Source organism: Loxodonta africana, chromosome 23, assembly GCF_030014295.1.
Source record: "Loxodonta africana isolate mLoxAfr1 chromosome 23, mLoxAfr1.hap2, whole genome shotgun sequence".
In the NCBI taxonomy this organism is placed as follows: domain Eukaryota; kingdom Metazoa; phylum Chordata; class Mammalia; order Proboscidea; family Elephantidae; genus Loxodonta; species Loxodonta africana.
In genome coordinates this window covers 59,892,330-59,908,321 of record NC_087364.1, presented here as the reverse complement: position 1 = coordinate 59,908,321, position 15,992 = coordinate 59,892,330, and the positions used below count along the sequence as shown (strand labels likewise).

Below are 15,992 nucleotides of genomic sequence, written 5' to 3'. Positions count from 1 at the left end.
CATTTCAAGGTAGTTCAGGGTCTATTTTTTAGACATTTACTAAGCATTTGCCCCTTGCCAGCCACTGTGGAACGTGCAAATGAAATAAGGCACTGACTTTAAGTCGGTATTTTGAAATGTGATTATATAAATACCAGATTCAAACAAACATACTCCAGCTGTCTTAGTCATCTAGTGCTGCTGTAACAGAAATACCACAAGTGGGTGGCTTCAACAAACAGAAGTTTATTCACTCACACTCTAGTAGGCTAGAAGCCCAAATTCAGGGTGTCAGCCCCAGGGGAAGGCTTTCTCTGTCATCTCTGGAGGAAGGTCCTCATCATCAATCTTCCCCTGGATTAGGAGCTTCTCTGCATAGGGACGCCGGGTCCAGAGGATGTGCTCTGCTCCCGGTGCTGCTTTCTTGGTAGTATGAGGTCCCCTACTCTCCGCTCGATTCCCTTTCCTTTTGTCTCTTGTAAGATAAAGGTGGTACAGGCCACACCCCAGGGAAACTCCCTTTACATTGGATCAGGGATGTGACCTTAGTAAGGGTGTTACAATCCTACCCTAATCCTCCTTGACATAAAATTGCAATCCCAAAATGGAACACAACCACATAACATTGGGAATCATGGCCCAACCAAGCTGACACACATTTTGGGGGACACAATTCAACCCATGACATTCCCATTTCAAGGTAGCTCAGGGTCTGTTTTCAAACATTTGCTGAGCATTTACCCCTTGCCAACCACTACAGTACGTGGAAATGGAATAAGGCACTGACTTTAAGTCAGTAGTTTGAATTATGATTATATAAACACCAAAATCAAACAAACATACCCCAGCTTTATGAGTCTAGGCCTTACTGTACTCCTCTATTTTGAAAGAATGTTTTCTGTTATATTTTAGCGATGCTGCCAGGGCTCAAATTTGAATTTCTCTTTTGGAAACATGTAATATTTCTTCCCAAAGGACTAATCTATAAACAAAATCATCAATTTGAACCAATATGCATGTAAACCATTACACAGTTCAGTTCTGACAATGCTAAGTAGTCATGAATACTCCTAACCCAATTACTGCAAACCTCAGAATCAGCAAAACAGAGGTCAGAAGAAGGAGAGGAGACTTGGGGCTTTCCCTTAAGCCCGGCCAGCCCAAGGCCTCACTTCGTCTTCCTGCTCCTGAGGAGCTTTTCACAGCACTCAGTCCTTGGAGCAGGAATCAGAATTGTCTTTTTGATTTCCTGACTGTTGTAGGACCCCAACTAGTGCCATTTCTAGATTCTTTTCTTCATCTTCTTTTCTTGAACCCCTCTCCCTCAATCCTTCTTCCAAATAGAGATATGATTTTCAAAATTTTTTGTCTAGTTAGAGAATGCTTGAACAAAACCTCATCCATTTGGTTTGCTCCTTACGGCCTTTTTTTTCCTCTACCTGCCCTTTAAACTTCACGTGTCCCTTGGAAGCTTAATCTTAGTGGTAGATAGAAATTTCAAAAGACCCCAAGAGGGGAAAGAAAAAAATCTGATTTTCTGTTCTGTGATTTTAGAAACTAATAGCAGTAACTTTTATTCTGGGGATCTTACCCTCTCTTAGTGCTATTTACCAGGATTTTGCACCTTCAACTAGTCAGATCCCTTGGCTTCACTGAGGCTGTAGGGCAGCAGATGTAAGTACTTTACAGAGAAAAGTTTCACTTATGCAGCACAAAAACTCTGACAATGTTACCAGAATAGTGTCATTTTTGAACTTATAGAAACAGAGTCAGGAAGTTGGTCATCTAAAGCTCCCATCAACAGTTAAGTAAAGAGTTATGTTTTCTCCACCCATCATATAGTAACAGTAGACCTGTAATACGTTATGCTAAAATGTCTCCCTCAGGTATTGTCAGGTAGGACAAGAGGTCATACCTGTTTAGGATGGATGGCTATGGCCAAAAGCAGAATATTCATACATTTGGAGTTACTTCTTTGACCCTACAGTCATCCACAGAACCAAACCTTCGAGGGAAGAGAAAATGTGAAAAGGATTAAACTACTTTGAACGTGTTCATCTTTCTCTGTCTTGGGGACGAGGACAAGTTAAGTAACTAGAAATGGCAGGTGCTCATAATGGCAAGATTCAACTTTTCAGTCTAACCAGGATTCTAAATGTTGATAAGTCTTAGAGTAGTAAAGCTAGGAGGGATCTTAGACACCACATAGTCCAGCTCCCTCAATTTATGGACAAGGAGACTGAGACCCAGAAACACCACATGATTTGCTGAAGGCAAACTAGAACTCTAGAGGACTGTTGTTATTAGGTGCCATTAAGTTGATTTTGACTCCTGATGACCCGTGTGACAGAGTAGATGGCCTCATGGGATTTTCTTGACTGTAATTTTAAAGGTCCCCATGCGTTTGTCAGTTTGTCATTCTGTGGGGGCTTGTGTGTTGCCATGATGCTGGAAGCTATGCCACCACTCTTTAAATAGCAGCAGGCTCACCCATGGCAGACCAGTTTCAATGGAGCTTCCAGACTAAGACAGACCAGGAAGAAGGACCCAGGAGTCTACTTTTGAAAAGAATTAGCAAGTGAAAACCTTATGAACAGCAGTGGAACATTGTCTGCTACAGTGCCAAAAGATGAGCCCCTCAGATTGGAAGACACCCAAAATGCGACTGAAGAAGAGCTGCCGCCTTGAAGTAGAGCCGACCTTCATGACGTGGATGGAGTCAAGCTTTTGGGACCTTCATTTGCTGATGTGGCAGGACTCAAGATGAGCAGAAACAGCTGCAAACATCCATTAATAATTGGAACCTAGAATGTATGAACTGTGAACCTAGGAAAATCAGAAATCGTCTAAAATGAAATGGAACACAAAGATGGATATCCTAGGCATTAGCGAGGTGAAATGGACTAGTGTTGGTCATTTTGAATTGGACAATCATATGGTCTGCTATGCCAGCAATGACAAATTGAAGAGAAATGGCGTTGCATTCATCATCAAAAAGAACATTTCAAGAGCTATCCTGAAGTACAACGCTGTGAATGATAGAAAAATATCCATACGCCTATAAGGTAGACCAATTAATATGACTGTCATTCACATTTATGCACGAATCACTAAAGCCAAAGATGAAGAAATTGAAAATTTTTTATCAACTTCTGCAGGCTGAAATTGATCAAACATGCAATCAGGATGCACTGATAATTACTGGTGAGTGGAATGTGAAAGCTGGAAACTAAAGAAGAAGGATCAGTAGTTGAAAAATATGGCCTTGGTGGTAGAAACAATGCTGGAGATTGCATGATAGAATTTTGCAAGACCAATGACTTCTTCATTGCAAATATCTTTTTTTACCAACATAAATGGCGACTATACACATGAACCTCGCCAGATGGAATACACAGGAATCAAACTGACTACATCTGTGGGGAAAAAAAATGGAAAAGCTCAATATCATCAGTCAGAACAAGGCCAGGGGCTGACTGTGGATCAGACCTCAGTTACCCATATGCAAGTTCAAGTTGAAACTGAAGAAAATTAGAAAAAGTCCACAAGAGCCAAAGTACGACCTTGAATATATCCCACCTGAATTTAGGGACCATATCAAGAATAGATTTGACAAGTTGAACTCTACTGACTGAAGACCAGACAAGTTGTGGAATGACATCAAGGATATCATACATGAAGAAACAAGAGGTCATTAAAAAGACAGGGGAGAAGGAAAGGAACTAACTGGATATCAGAAGAGACTCTGACACTTGCTTTTGAACGTTGAGTAGCTAAAGCAAAAGGAAAAAATGATGAACTAAAAGAGCTGAACAGAAGATTTCAAAGGGCAGTTCAGGAAGACAAAGTAAAGTATTATGATGACACATGCAAAGACATGGAGATAGAAAACCAAAAGGGAAGAACACGCTCAGCATTTCTCAAGCCGAAAGAATTGAAGAAAAAATTCAAGCCTTGAGTTGCAGTACTGAAGGATTCTATGAGGAAAACGTTAAATGATGAAGAAAGCATCAAAAGAAGATAGCAGGAATACAGAGTCACTATACCAAAAAGAACTGGTCAACATTCAGCCATTTCAGGAGGTAGCATATGATCAGGAACTGATGGTACTGAAGGAGGAAGTCCAAGCTGCACTGAAGGCATTGGCAAAAAGAAGGCTCCGGGAATTGACAAAATACCTACTGAGATGTTTGAACAAATGCAGCGCTGGGAGTGCTCACTCATCTATGCCGAGAAATTTGGGAGACAGCTACCTGATCAACTGAGTGGGAGAGATCCATATATATGCCTATTCCCAAGAAAGGTGATCCAACCAAATGTAGAAATTATCAAACAATATCATTAATATCACATGCAAGCAAAATTTTGCTGAAGATCATTCAAAAGTGGCTGCAACAGTATATCGACAGGGAACTGCCAGAAATTCAAGCCAGATTTAGAAGAGGACGTGGAACCAGGGATATCATTGCTGATGTCAGATGGATCTTGGCTGAAAGCAGAAAATAGCAGAAAGATATTTACCTATGTTTTATTAACTATGCTAAGGCATTCGACTGTGTGAATCATAACAAATTATGGATAACACTGCAAAGAATGGAAATCCCAGAACACTTAATTGTACTCATGAGGAATCTGTACATGGATCAAGGGGCAGTCATTGAAATAGATCGAAGGGATACTGCATGGTTTAAAGTCAGGAAAGGTGTGTGTCAGGGTTGTATCCTTTCATCATACCTATTCAGTCTGTATGCTGAGCAAATAATCAGAGAAGCTGGACTGTATGAAGAAGAGCGAAGCATCAGGATTGGAGGAAGACTCATTAACAACCTGCAATATGCAGATAACACAACTTTGCCTTCTGAAAGAGAAGAGGACTTGAAGCACTTACTGATGCAGCTCAAAGACCACAGCCTTCAGTATGGATTGCACCTCAGCATAAAGAAAACAAAAATCCTCACAATGGGACCAAGAAGCAACATCATGATAAACAGAAAAGACTGAAGTTGTCAAGGGTTTCATTTTACCTGGATCCGTAATCAACACCCGTGGAAGCAGGAATTGGGAAATCAAAAGATGTATTGCGTTGGGTAAATCTGCTGCAAAAGACTCTTTAAAGTGTTAAAAGCAAAGATGTCACCTTGAGGACTAAGGTGGGCCTGACCCAAGCCATGGTGTTTTCAATTGCCTCATACGCATTTGAAAGCTGGACAGTGAATAAGGAAGACTGAAGAATTGATGCCTTTGAATTGTGGTGTTGTTGAAGAATACCGACGATACCATGGACTGCCAAAAGAATGAACAAATCTGTCTTGGAAGAAGTACAACCAGAATGCTCCTCGGAAGCATACTTTGGACATGTTGTCAGGAGGGATCAGTCCCTGGAGAAGGACATCATGCTTGGTAAAGTATGATGTAAAGTACAGGGTCAACGAAAAAAAGGAAGACCCACAAGGAGATGGATTGACACAGTGGGCTCAAGCAGATAGTGCAGGACCATGAACAACACAACACAACAATCTTAAAGGAAGCAAATCGCTACGTCTTTCTCCCACAGAGCCACTGGGTGGGTTCAAACTGCCAACATTTCTGTTAACAGCCAAGCTCTTAACTGTGCCACTGGGGCTCTTTTTTTTTAGGGCAGACTAGACATTAAAAGGAGCCCTGGTGGTGCAGTGGTTAATCGCTCAGCTGCTAACCAGAAGGTCAGTGGTTGGAACCCACCTGCCATTCCAAGGGAGAAAAATGTGGCAGTCTGCTTCTGTAAAGATTAACCTTGGAAGCCCTATGGGGCAGTTATCCTCTGTCCTTTAGGGTTGCTATGAGTCAGAAGCAACTCAATGGCAATGGGAGAGACATTAAAAGATTTCACTAATCCAGAAGCATTTATCTGTAGTCTTTGGACCAATACGATTTTCAAGGGTTTGCATTTTCCCCACTGGTGAGATGAGTGAATAGTTTTGTTTGTTGTTTTTATTTTTAGATTCTCGAAGAGATCTCAAAGAAAGTTAAAGACTCCCTTTTTAGCATCTGAGTTCAGAAAGTGAAATTCTAGCCTATTGGATTGTAATTTTACCTTGTGATCATGGTTATTTTATTTCAAAGGTCACAAATTGTATGTTTCTTATGGTGAAAAACTGGAATTTTGTAAAAAAAGGAAATAGTCTAATATAGCACTTTATAATTATGTAGATTATTTTTCCTTTCAGAATACATAAGTTTTCATGGCTTTTCTTACTGTAGATGGCAGTAGTATATAAGATATGTTGGTTGAGGGCAGAAAATCTCCAGAATGAGGTTCAATTGCTCTATGATTTTCACAGCCTGAAGGTAACCTGTTGTCTGAGAATCCACATGATTACATTTAAATTAAAAATGCCTTTTGTTTGTTTGGGGAGGGCTCTGAACTTTAAGGTAAACGCTCATTTCTCTTATTCAGATTATCTGAATATTACAAGTATGTTTTAACTATTTAAAAAACCCTACTTTTATGGATTTCCCAATTAAGGTTCAGTGTTACAAAGTGTGTCCAGCTTATCACCTATAGAAACAAAATTTATTGACTTTCCTTTGCTTTCATCTCTTCAGATTCATGGCCAGTATCCTAGTTCAGGAGCTCAGCGCGTCTCACATGTTCTTCTGACTTGTTCTTTCACTTCAAGTCTCTCATCCCTCCAGTTTGTTCATTCAGGAAATGTTTATTAAGTGCTTACTATGTAGCAGACCTTGTGCTAGAAGAAAGGAACATGGTATTGCTAGAGATAATAACTCTCAGATCAGCAAGAAATATCAGCTAACAATCTGACGTTGAGAAAGAAACAAGCAGACACTAGAACCCAGCAGTTCATTTCCACAGTCATTCTCAATAAACATACCCAGTTTTTTCCTGCTGTTTTCCTTCTTTGTTCTTTTCTTTACCCCTTAAGTCAGGTAAAAATGAGGAGCTTGTGGCCGAAAGGACATGAAAATAGAGAGTGGAGGGAATGAGTGTGCTGTCTCATTAGCGGGAGAGCAATTAGGAGTATATAGCAAGGTGTATATAAATTTTTGTATGAGAGACTGACTTGATTTGTAAACTTGCACTTAAAGCACAATAAAAATTAAAAAACGAGGCACTTGTAGGCTACTAGTAACAAGCAAGTATAGGAAAAGAATTTCTTAATTAACAACATTGCACAGGTAATGCAGTCTGTTTTCGTGGGTAAGTTAGAATGCTTAGGGTTACTTTTTGGAGACTCCCCTTCTAGGAAGAGTAGACCAGACTGATCAGATACTCACATTTCCTCTCTTAAGCTGTCAGCACCCAAGATCAGCATAATAGAGAACGATAGTGTGAAATAGTGATTGGTGAGAGCTCTGCTCTTTGTATTGTATTTTCTTACTCAATTTTATATAATCTCTCTAGCATATAGTGAACAAAGGAACTACTTCATTTCAGTGTTTTAAAAGTTGTATCTTCTGTCTCAGTTGAGTAAATATTTATTGTGCCTTCTTTATGAGTGTCTCCTAACACTGCTAGACCTTGCAAATCCACAGTTGAGCAAGGCACTTTCTCTACCCTTAAAGATCTTCTACGGAAATGGGGCTGAGGGTGGGAGGTACAGGCATCCTTAGAATGCCAAGCAGAATTTGATGAGAGATACAAATACATTGTCTAGAAATCATGTTTTCTCATGAGGCAAGCTGCTTTCTGAATGCCTTGTATAATAATCCTGGGCATATTGTAGACAGTCACAGTTCTCTAGACATCTGTCAGTGTTACTGTCTTTTTTTATTATTAACTATAAAATTAACTTTTTAAATTATTACCTATGTATTTATAGGTGGTAATATCTACCTACCCCCAAATTGGTATAATGCCAAACACAAACAGACAATAACTAAAGTTCCTAAATATTTAGTAAGTGGTTAAATGTTGATTGGATTTCAATAACTAAGTCTGAACAGTTTTTATAATTCAGAGGTTATTGCTAGACTGTTTCCTTCAAGTGGAAGAGATTGAAATGCATTTGAATCCTTGCTTTTGGTTCCATATGTTAACAACTAACTTAATGGGCTTCATACTTCTACCAGTGATTCAGCTTAGACCCTGTGGCTGCAGAAGCATGTTTCAGTCCTTCAGGGAGACAAGAATTGATATGCACTTTGAAGTGCTTAAGGCGGTAGAAATAGAATGCTTTAAGAGCTGTTTTTTTTTCTTTAAAATGATGTGTAGTTGATACAGATGCGTTTATTTCTTAATTGGGACTTAAAAAAAAAAACCCTACTATTGTGGAAAATTTCAAACCTACACAAAAGTAGAGAAAACACCTATGTAGTTGGCAGTTGCTTCAACAATTATCAACACGGGACCAATTTTGTTTCATTAATAACTCCATTCGCTAGAGTATGCCGTTATTTTTTATTTATGTTTATTGTGCTTTAGGTAAAAGTTTACAAAACAAATTAGTTTCTCATTAAACAATGAACACACATTGTTTCGTAACACTGGTTGCCAACTCTGCTACATGTCTGCACTCTCCCCTTCTTGACCCTGGGTTTCCCATTTCCATTCATCCACTTCCCTGTCCCCTCCTGTCTTCTCGTCCTTGCCCATGGGCTGGTGTGCCCATTTAGTCTCGTATACATGGTTGAATTGCATGTGTTGTTGTTTGTTTTAATCTTTGGCTGACAGGTGAACCTCAGGGGTGACTCCAGTACTGAGGTAAACGGGTATCCGGGGTACCCTTATTTTTTGATGAAAATACTTTAAAAGATGTTACTAGGCTGCCATACTGTTAATTTGTACTAATTATTATAAACATCTTTCAAAAAAACACATTCTGTTCACCAATGAAAATTACAAGAAAACCTGACAGTTTGGTAACACATATGAAGGAGCCTGTTTTAAAAGTCCATGTTTATAGTTCCACTAGTTCCCTTTCGGGAGTCTATACTTAGGAAATAAAAATTTAGGCCAAGGTCATTGCACAAGTGTGAGTTGAGACTATATATATATATATAAAACAATAAGGAAATAATCATGTGGTGGAATATTTTATGATCTTAAAATGTCTTTAAAGAGTACTTAATGACATGAGGAGATACTCTTGAAAAAAATTGCATCTATAATATATACTTCATCTATGCAATAATCCCAATTATATAGTGTATAACAGACTGGGAAAATCTGATTGCTATTAGCCTCGTTCTAGTAAATGAAGCTCTGTGGCATTTAGGTTTTATAATTTCAAAGGAGGCTTTTTATTTCCCTGATTTTTTAAAGCATTGCCAGTTGCCAGCTTAATCCTTCCAAATTGCTCCTCACTTGCTGAAACCTGCCTTGTGGCCTCACTTAGACGTCAGTATTCAGGATACTTGTGCTTCAAGATCCTAGGATGTAAGCGAGTCAAAGGTATTGCTTCTATCTTAGATGATTGTTACTAAGTGCATTTTAAACAGCAAGGTTTCCTCCTTGTGTGTAAGTTAAATGTCAACATTATTTTCTGCCTGTAGCCTGTTCTTAATATCTAAGAATACTGTTTTCCTTGTTCCTAACTCTGCAGATTATAAGCACACCACAGAGACTAACCAGTGCAGGAAGCGTTCTGATCGGGAGTCCATATACGCCTGCACCAGCCATGGTTACTCAGACACACATAGCAGAGGCTACTGGCTGGGTCCCAGGGTAAGAATGTTGTAATTTACTGTTTAAAAAAAAAATTTTTTTTTTTAAGTTCTGACCTTTTTTTCTCACCATCTTATCTTCCATTCTTGTTTTATATTAATCTTAGAAAAACAAAGAAACAGGTAAACCAGCTGCCATCCAGTCAGCTCTAACTCATGGTGGCCCCGCGTGTGTCAGAGTAGAACTGTGCTCCGTAAGGTTCTCAATAGCTGGGTTTTTATAAGTAGATTGCCAGGCTTTTCCTCTGAGGCACCTGTGACTGAACTTGAACCTCCAGCCTTTTAGTTAGCAGCCAAGTGCATTAACTGTTATAACACCCAGGGACTCCTATGTTAGTCTACTTCTTAAAGCCCGATGTGTTTTCTTCAAAATCACCTATTTTATTTTACTTTACATTTTAGATATGGATAGTCTCTAGAGCAGCCATTTTTAAATGAATGACAGTACAAGAGCTTGTAACTGAATCTTCTGCCTTTTTTCAACTCTGAAATAGGAGTCCTTGCTATGATTACAACATTTAGCTGCTTTGGAGATACAAAAACTATATTTTATATTGTTTAAATACACACAAGAAACATGTTAATTATTACTATAACCAGCATTTTCCCTGTGAAGAATTATTTTTTTTAAGAGCCAGAAAAAGAACTAGTAAAAAAGGAGGCCAAATGTATTAAAAATCTCATTGTCTTCCCTCAATTCTTTTAAACACTGGACAATTAAGTCAGTTCCTTTTATATTAATTTGTAACTTTTAGTATCATAATTTTACATTTTTCATCTTTGCCTGTAAAATACTCTTACCTAGCCTTTCTCTGTGTCTTATAATTTTAGCAATTTATGCTTCCTTTAAGAAAAAAAGTTAGATAAGTGGCTCAAAACCTCATTTTGTCTTCAATTTGAAGTTATTTCCATGATGGCGTCCTGCAGTGGTAGCTCTGTTATTGACTTATATGTGTGAGTTCTAGCAAGTGGACAATAAATGTGGGGTGAGTAGGAAGCTCCTTGCTTAATGGATATCAAATGAGTTAAGGGAATAAATTAATTAAGTAACCCTGGCAAAGGGCTTTAAACCATAGACACACCCACACACAGAAGAGGAGTCTGGTATACTTTTCCATTATCAAATGAGATGAAATGATAGGATCACTGATAACCCCATGGCCTTTATTCAGTTCTTATAAAAATTTTCATGTATGTCTAGAAGATGCATTTCACCATAACCTTGACAAATGATTATGTGAGGACCAAGCCTGTGCCAGCAGCATTGGCCCAAAAGTGACCAGGGTTTTGGATGTTTTCAGTCCTGGCTGTGCTTTCTATTTGTGGGGAGTTGCATGATTGTTAGTCATTCCAGAGTGAATAGGACTTTTCTCTCTTCTCCTTCGTAAATCTGCAGTGTTTTCCTCTCTAAAGATTCGTGGAGTTCATTTCAACCGACGACAGTACTGTGTTGTGATTTCTTGGCGCCATGATAAAATGAAGTTTTAGCTCTGTGTATATATCTCATATGTGTTATTTTTGTGGTTTGGATACATTCAGTGTGGAATTAGACAAGTTACAATACATTTTTCATGAAAGAAAATTGTGTTTATATACGTGTTCTTTTTATGCTATCTTTTTTCTTTTTAGTGATAGAAAACGGGCTAGAGAATTTATAGACTCTGATTTTTCAGAAAGGTGAGTGTAAGTGTGAGTAAGTATTTTGCTGGGGAGATGCTAGTATGTGGAGGGAGTTTGGTACCCTGATTATATCCTAGTTTAAGTAATGAGATGTTTCCTTTCCTTAGAATATTAGGACTGTGATTCTCAATTCCAGATGTCATCAGAATTACCTGTGGTCTGATAAATAAAATATAAATGCCTAACAAGTCAGAAACCCCAGGCTTAAAAACTGTCCACTTAGGGTCATTATTTGAACCTAAGTTCACTATTCTTTGCAAGCCATTACACTAGGAGCCATATTGATGTTGCACTGTGTTAAAATAAGAGTGGCATCTCAGAGGCAGCTGAACTCTCTGAGGTTGTCCCTAGTCTAAATAAAACCTGGCCAGCTGTGCTTCTTAAATTTACTTTTGATTCTAAGATTTTGTAATTTTTTTTAATGATGTTGTAATTTCCTTCCTGTTAAGTCGTACTCTTCCGACAAAGTAGTTGTCTGTCTTCCATATTTTCAAATTTGCTATCTCTGACTTGCTGTGCACTGAGAAACTAGATGGCCAGGTGTGCTAGGATTGTGTCTAAAATAAGAGCGAATAGCCTCAGAATGAGGACCTTGGGAGTATAAAAAAATAAAGAATGTATGTTTTCTTGCATTGGCGCCACAGCTACTTTAGTTCCTTGATGCCTTTTGTTCCTTGCGCCCTGGATCTTCACTGTTTAATCTCTTGAACAGATAAAATCATGCTAAGAAACTGATGTATCATACAGAGATATATGATGAGAACTATTCTTTCCTCTCTATAATGGAAAGTCCTTTTTTAAACTTACTAGTATCTATTTGCATTTATCCTTGAAAATGGCAGCTGCACACGTTCTTATAGACATGTTTGGCAATGTTCAAGGCCCCTGTCAAAATGGAACTCTTTATTAGTTAGGATTGGTGGCACCAATGTCCTGCCAGTGTGGAGAACAGTATAAAACCAAAACCCGTTGCGGTCGAGTCAATTCTGACTCATAGCGACCCTATAGGACAGAGTAGAACTGCCCCATAGGGTTTCCAAGGAGTACCTGGTGGATTTGAACTGCAGACCTTTTGGTTGGCAGCCGTAGCACTTAACCACTATGCCACCAAGGTTTCCAGAGAGCAGTCAGTATAGGAAACAAAACTCTTTCACTCTCTTTCATAAAAGACCAAACTCTAAAAATCACGTGTAAAAGTGCTAGGTTAAATTTGTTAAGATAGCTACTGTTTTGACTTTCCCATTTATATTTTATTGGTATAAATTTGTTTGTAATTTTGTTTATAAATTTGTTGGTATAGCCACTGCATTTGGTTCAGTGGCTTTTTTGCTAGCTCTTTTATTATTCTGTTCATTTTCTAATATAACATTTCTGTAATGTGCTCTCCTCTTACCGAACCACAAAGATAGTTGCATGTGTTTTTCTTTATTCCTGTTCTAAATGAGTAAGATTTAGCACAGCAGCACTTCATTCTTCCCTTATGCTCATTTAACCTTAATGTCTTTTTTTTCTTATTGGAATATAGTTAAAACTCAGTTTATTTATATATGCTACAGCTAATGATTATCAAAATCATTATAATTAATATTTATATACTGCTTCAATGATGTTTATGAAGTCCCCCCATTCATTCAACAAATATATTTTGAATGTCCGCTAAGTGTTGGTATGTTCTAGGTACTAGAGATAATAATAAACAAGATGAGTAAGTCTTTGCCTTTGAGCAGCTTTTATTTGTGGGGAAGGTAATAAATAGTTTGAGATTTGGGTAGGTGCTATGCAAGAAAACAAAAGGATAGTATTGGAAGGGCAGTGGCTGTCCCAGAGAATGACTGTCTAAGGAGATGACATTTGAGTAGAGATTAAAGAATGTCAAGAAGCCAGGTAGGTGAATAGCCAGGGGTGGGGTGGGGGAAGCATTCCAGGCAGAGGGGATGGCAAATGCAGAGCTTCTAAGTGAGAAATTAACTTTATGGGTTTAGAGTAGCATAGTTGGCTGGAGATCGTGATAAAGACAAAGAGTGATATGAGATGAAGATGGAGAGGCAGGCAAGGGTCAGATCATGAAAGACCTTGTGGGTCATAGTAGGAAATTTGGTTTTTGTTCTAAGGAAGGTTTTAAGCAGGGAAGTGACAAGATCTAACATTGGCTGATGGGTGGATAATGGATTCTAAGGAGACAAGAGCGAACCAGGGACATCAGGAGGCTGTTTTAGGGAGTAGTGACTTGGCAATGGAGATGGAAAAAAATGAATAAACTTTGGAGGTCGAACCAACAGGATTTATTGATAAATTGAATAAAGAAAACGGGGAGGTCAAGGATGGCTTTGGAGTTTTTTTGGCATGAACAATTGGGTAATAGGTAATGCCATAACATTTATGGTAATTAGGAGTAAGTTTGGGAAGGAACTGAGAGTTTTGTTTTGGGCATATGAAGTTTGAAAAGCTGTAAGAGTTATCCAAGTGATGATGCTATTAGCATATAAATAGTATCTTGAGCATGAAAGTGGCCACAGGGCACAGGGAGGGAGACAGTGAAGATCCATCAGGGATTAACATTTTTTGTGTGTATTTCAACTGCGGGGTTATTTCAGCTGCACTCCTACAGATACATATGTTATAAAAAAAAAAAAAAAATCCTTGAAATTAGTTCAAAAGAATAACAATATTTGATTGCTCCGTGATTTACTAGACGATTTGCAATTTGGGGCAGCATTCTCTCCCGCAAGAAGAAAAACTCACCCGGGGACTGGGGTTTTACAGAGGCTTAATTAACACAAGCTATATTATTTTACTTGATAAATACAAATTTCCGTGGTAACAAAGTACTTAATAGTTATTGAGTTACCATTAAAAAGTAACTCCTAAAACTCTGGCCTCTGACGTATCTGTAGCTATGAGACCTCTTTAAATTAGAATTAAGAAAGCACACAGTCTTTTTCATTAAATCCTGAGTTAATGGGTTTGTTATTGGCTGCTGCACTCTTTAAGCCATTTTGAGTGAAAAAGAAGCTAGCAAAGCTTCAGGCAAGATTAGTTTTGGGCGAGGTATTTTTAGGCTCATTGTCCTAGTTATCTAGTACTGCTATTACAGTAATACCACAAGTGGATGGCTTCAACAAACAGAAGCTTACTTTCTTACAGTTTTGGAGGCTCGAAGTTCAAATTCAGGGTGCCCTGCTCTAGGGGAAGGCTTCCTCTCTGTATTGGCTCTGGGGGAAAGTCCTTGTCTCTTCAGCCTCTATTTCCTAGTTCATTGGAGATCTCCATGTGGCTTGGCATCTCTCTTAATCTCTCTTACCCCATCTCTACTTGCTCCCTTTCTTGTTTAATCTCTTTTATATCTCAAAAGAGATTGGCTGAAGACACCCTGTACACTAAGCCTGTCTTATTAACATAACAAAGACAATCCATTTCCAAATGGGTTTATAACCACAGGCATAGAGGTTATGATTTACAACACACGTTTCTGGGGGACACAATTCAATCCGTAACATTCGTGAGTAAGAGAAAACCTCTTTAGATCAAAGTAGAATGTCTATTTTTCACATATAGGAAAATGATTTCTTTTGCCAGTTAAAGTCAAGTTTAAATTTTATAAACATAACTAAATTACTTTGCTGATTTAAACATTCTGGTTGGATCTCTCTTTAATGAGACATTGAATTTTTATTATATATTATGTAGAATTCCTCATTTAAATGGAATAACTTAGACCTGGGATACTGTATTATTATACTAGGAATTTTAGCATATATTACTTTTGTAAATAATAATAAATTATCATTGGAAAAATATACAAAGATGGTGGTTTGTGGGTTCTAGTTATATGCCTGGAAAGATAAATACATTTTCTTTAATTTTCAGTTGTAATTCTTTTGAATACTTCAAATGAAATTATTAGTAACGTGTAACATGCTTTTCAAGCTGTAATGTTTTGGTGGTTCTAATTTTCTTACTTTTTTTTTTTAGTTTTCCAGTTTGGTTTTACTTGGTAAAGAGTGCTTCCTATTGGTTGCTTTGTTTGGTTCATGGACTAGTAGAAATTATAGAGTTTATATCCTGAGGCCAAATTTCGCTGTTATTTGAAAAAAGGCCTTAGTGTTTCAGAGAGCTCAGGTTGTAAGACAGGCCGTAAATCTACTTATTTAAGATTTGGGTAGGAAGCTTCCCAACTCCTAAGATCGTATTGAAATTATAGTGTAAAAATATAATTTATAAATCTATAAAAGCGGTGGAGACATAGATTTTCCAACTAGAAGATGAAAACTGGTATGATTATAATGAATGACAAGTCAAACTAGAGAAATCCACAGCCTAAATATGCGTAGGAGAAGTCGGCCTTGAACATGGGAGCCATTCTTCCCTGCACTGTCCTGAAGAGGTTCCGGTATAAAAAAAAAAAAAGCAAGAATAAATTGGTAGGGAGAATAATTAGGCTAATTAAATAAAGACTTCCACGGAGCCATTAGGCCCACTGCATCTTCCCAGCCCTCCATATCCCCTTGGACCTCCCATCTCACCTCCACACACAAAGCAGTTGCACCAAAAAAGTTGACCCAAGGCTAGAACTTGGAGAACTGATCTCTAAGAAATTGGATCTCCCTGCTTTGGGAGAATTTAAAGGTTGTAGTATGCCCCAGGACAACCCTTCCTTATACTGGCCTTTG

General features: G+C 38.2%; 1 protein-coding gene across 5 annotated transcripts in view; it reads left to right on the top strand.

The window, feature by feature from the left end:
• The window catches only part of TFDP2 (transcription factor Dp-2), an 83,406-nt gene that overhangs the window by 29,180 nt on the left and 38,234 nt on the right, over positions 1–15,992 (top strand). For 4 of the 5 annotated variants that reach the window (XM_023555470.2, XM_023555469.2, XM_010595977.3 and 1 more), the window contains exons 3-4: positions 9,522–9,643; positions 11,272–11,319. In XM_023555470.2, the coding sequence (XP_023411238.1) occupies positions 9,522–9,643; positions 11,272–11,319 (170 nt within the window). The remainder of the gene's footprint in view (positions 1–9,521; positions 9,644–11,271; positions 11,320–15,992) is intronic. The other variant, XM_023555472.2, reaches the window with a different exon arrangement.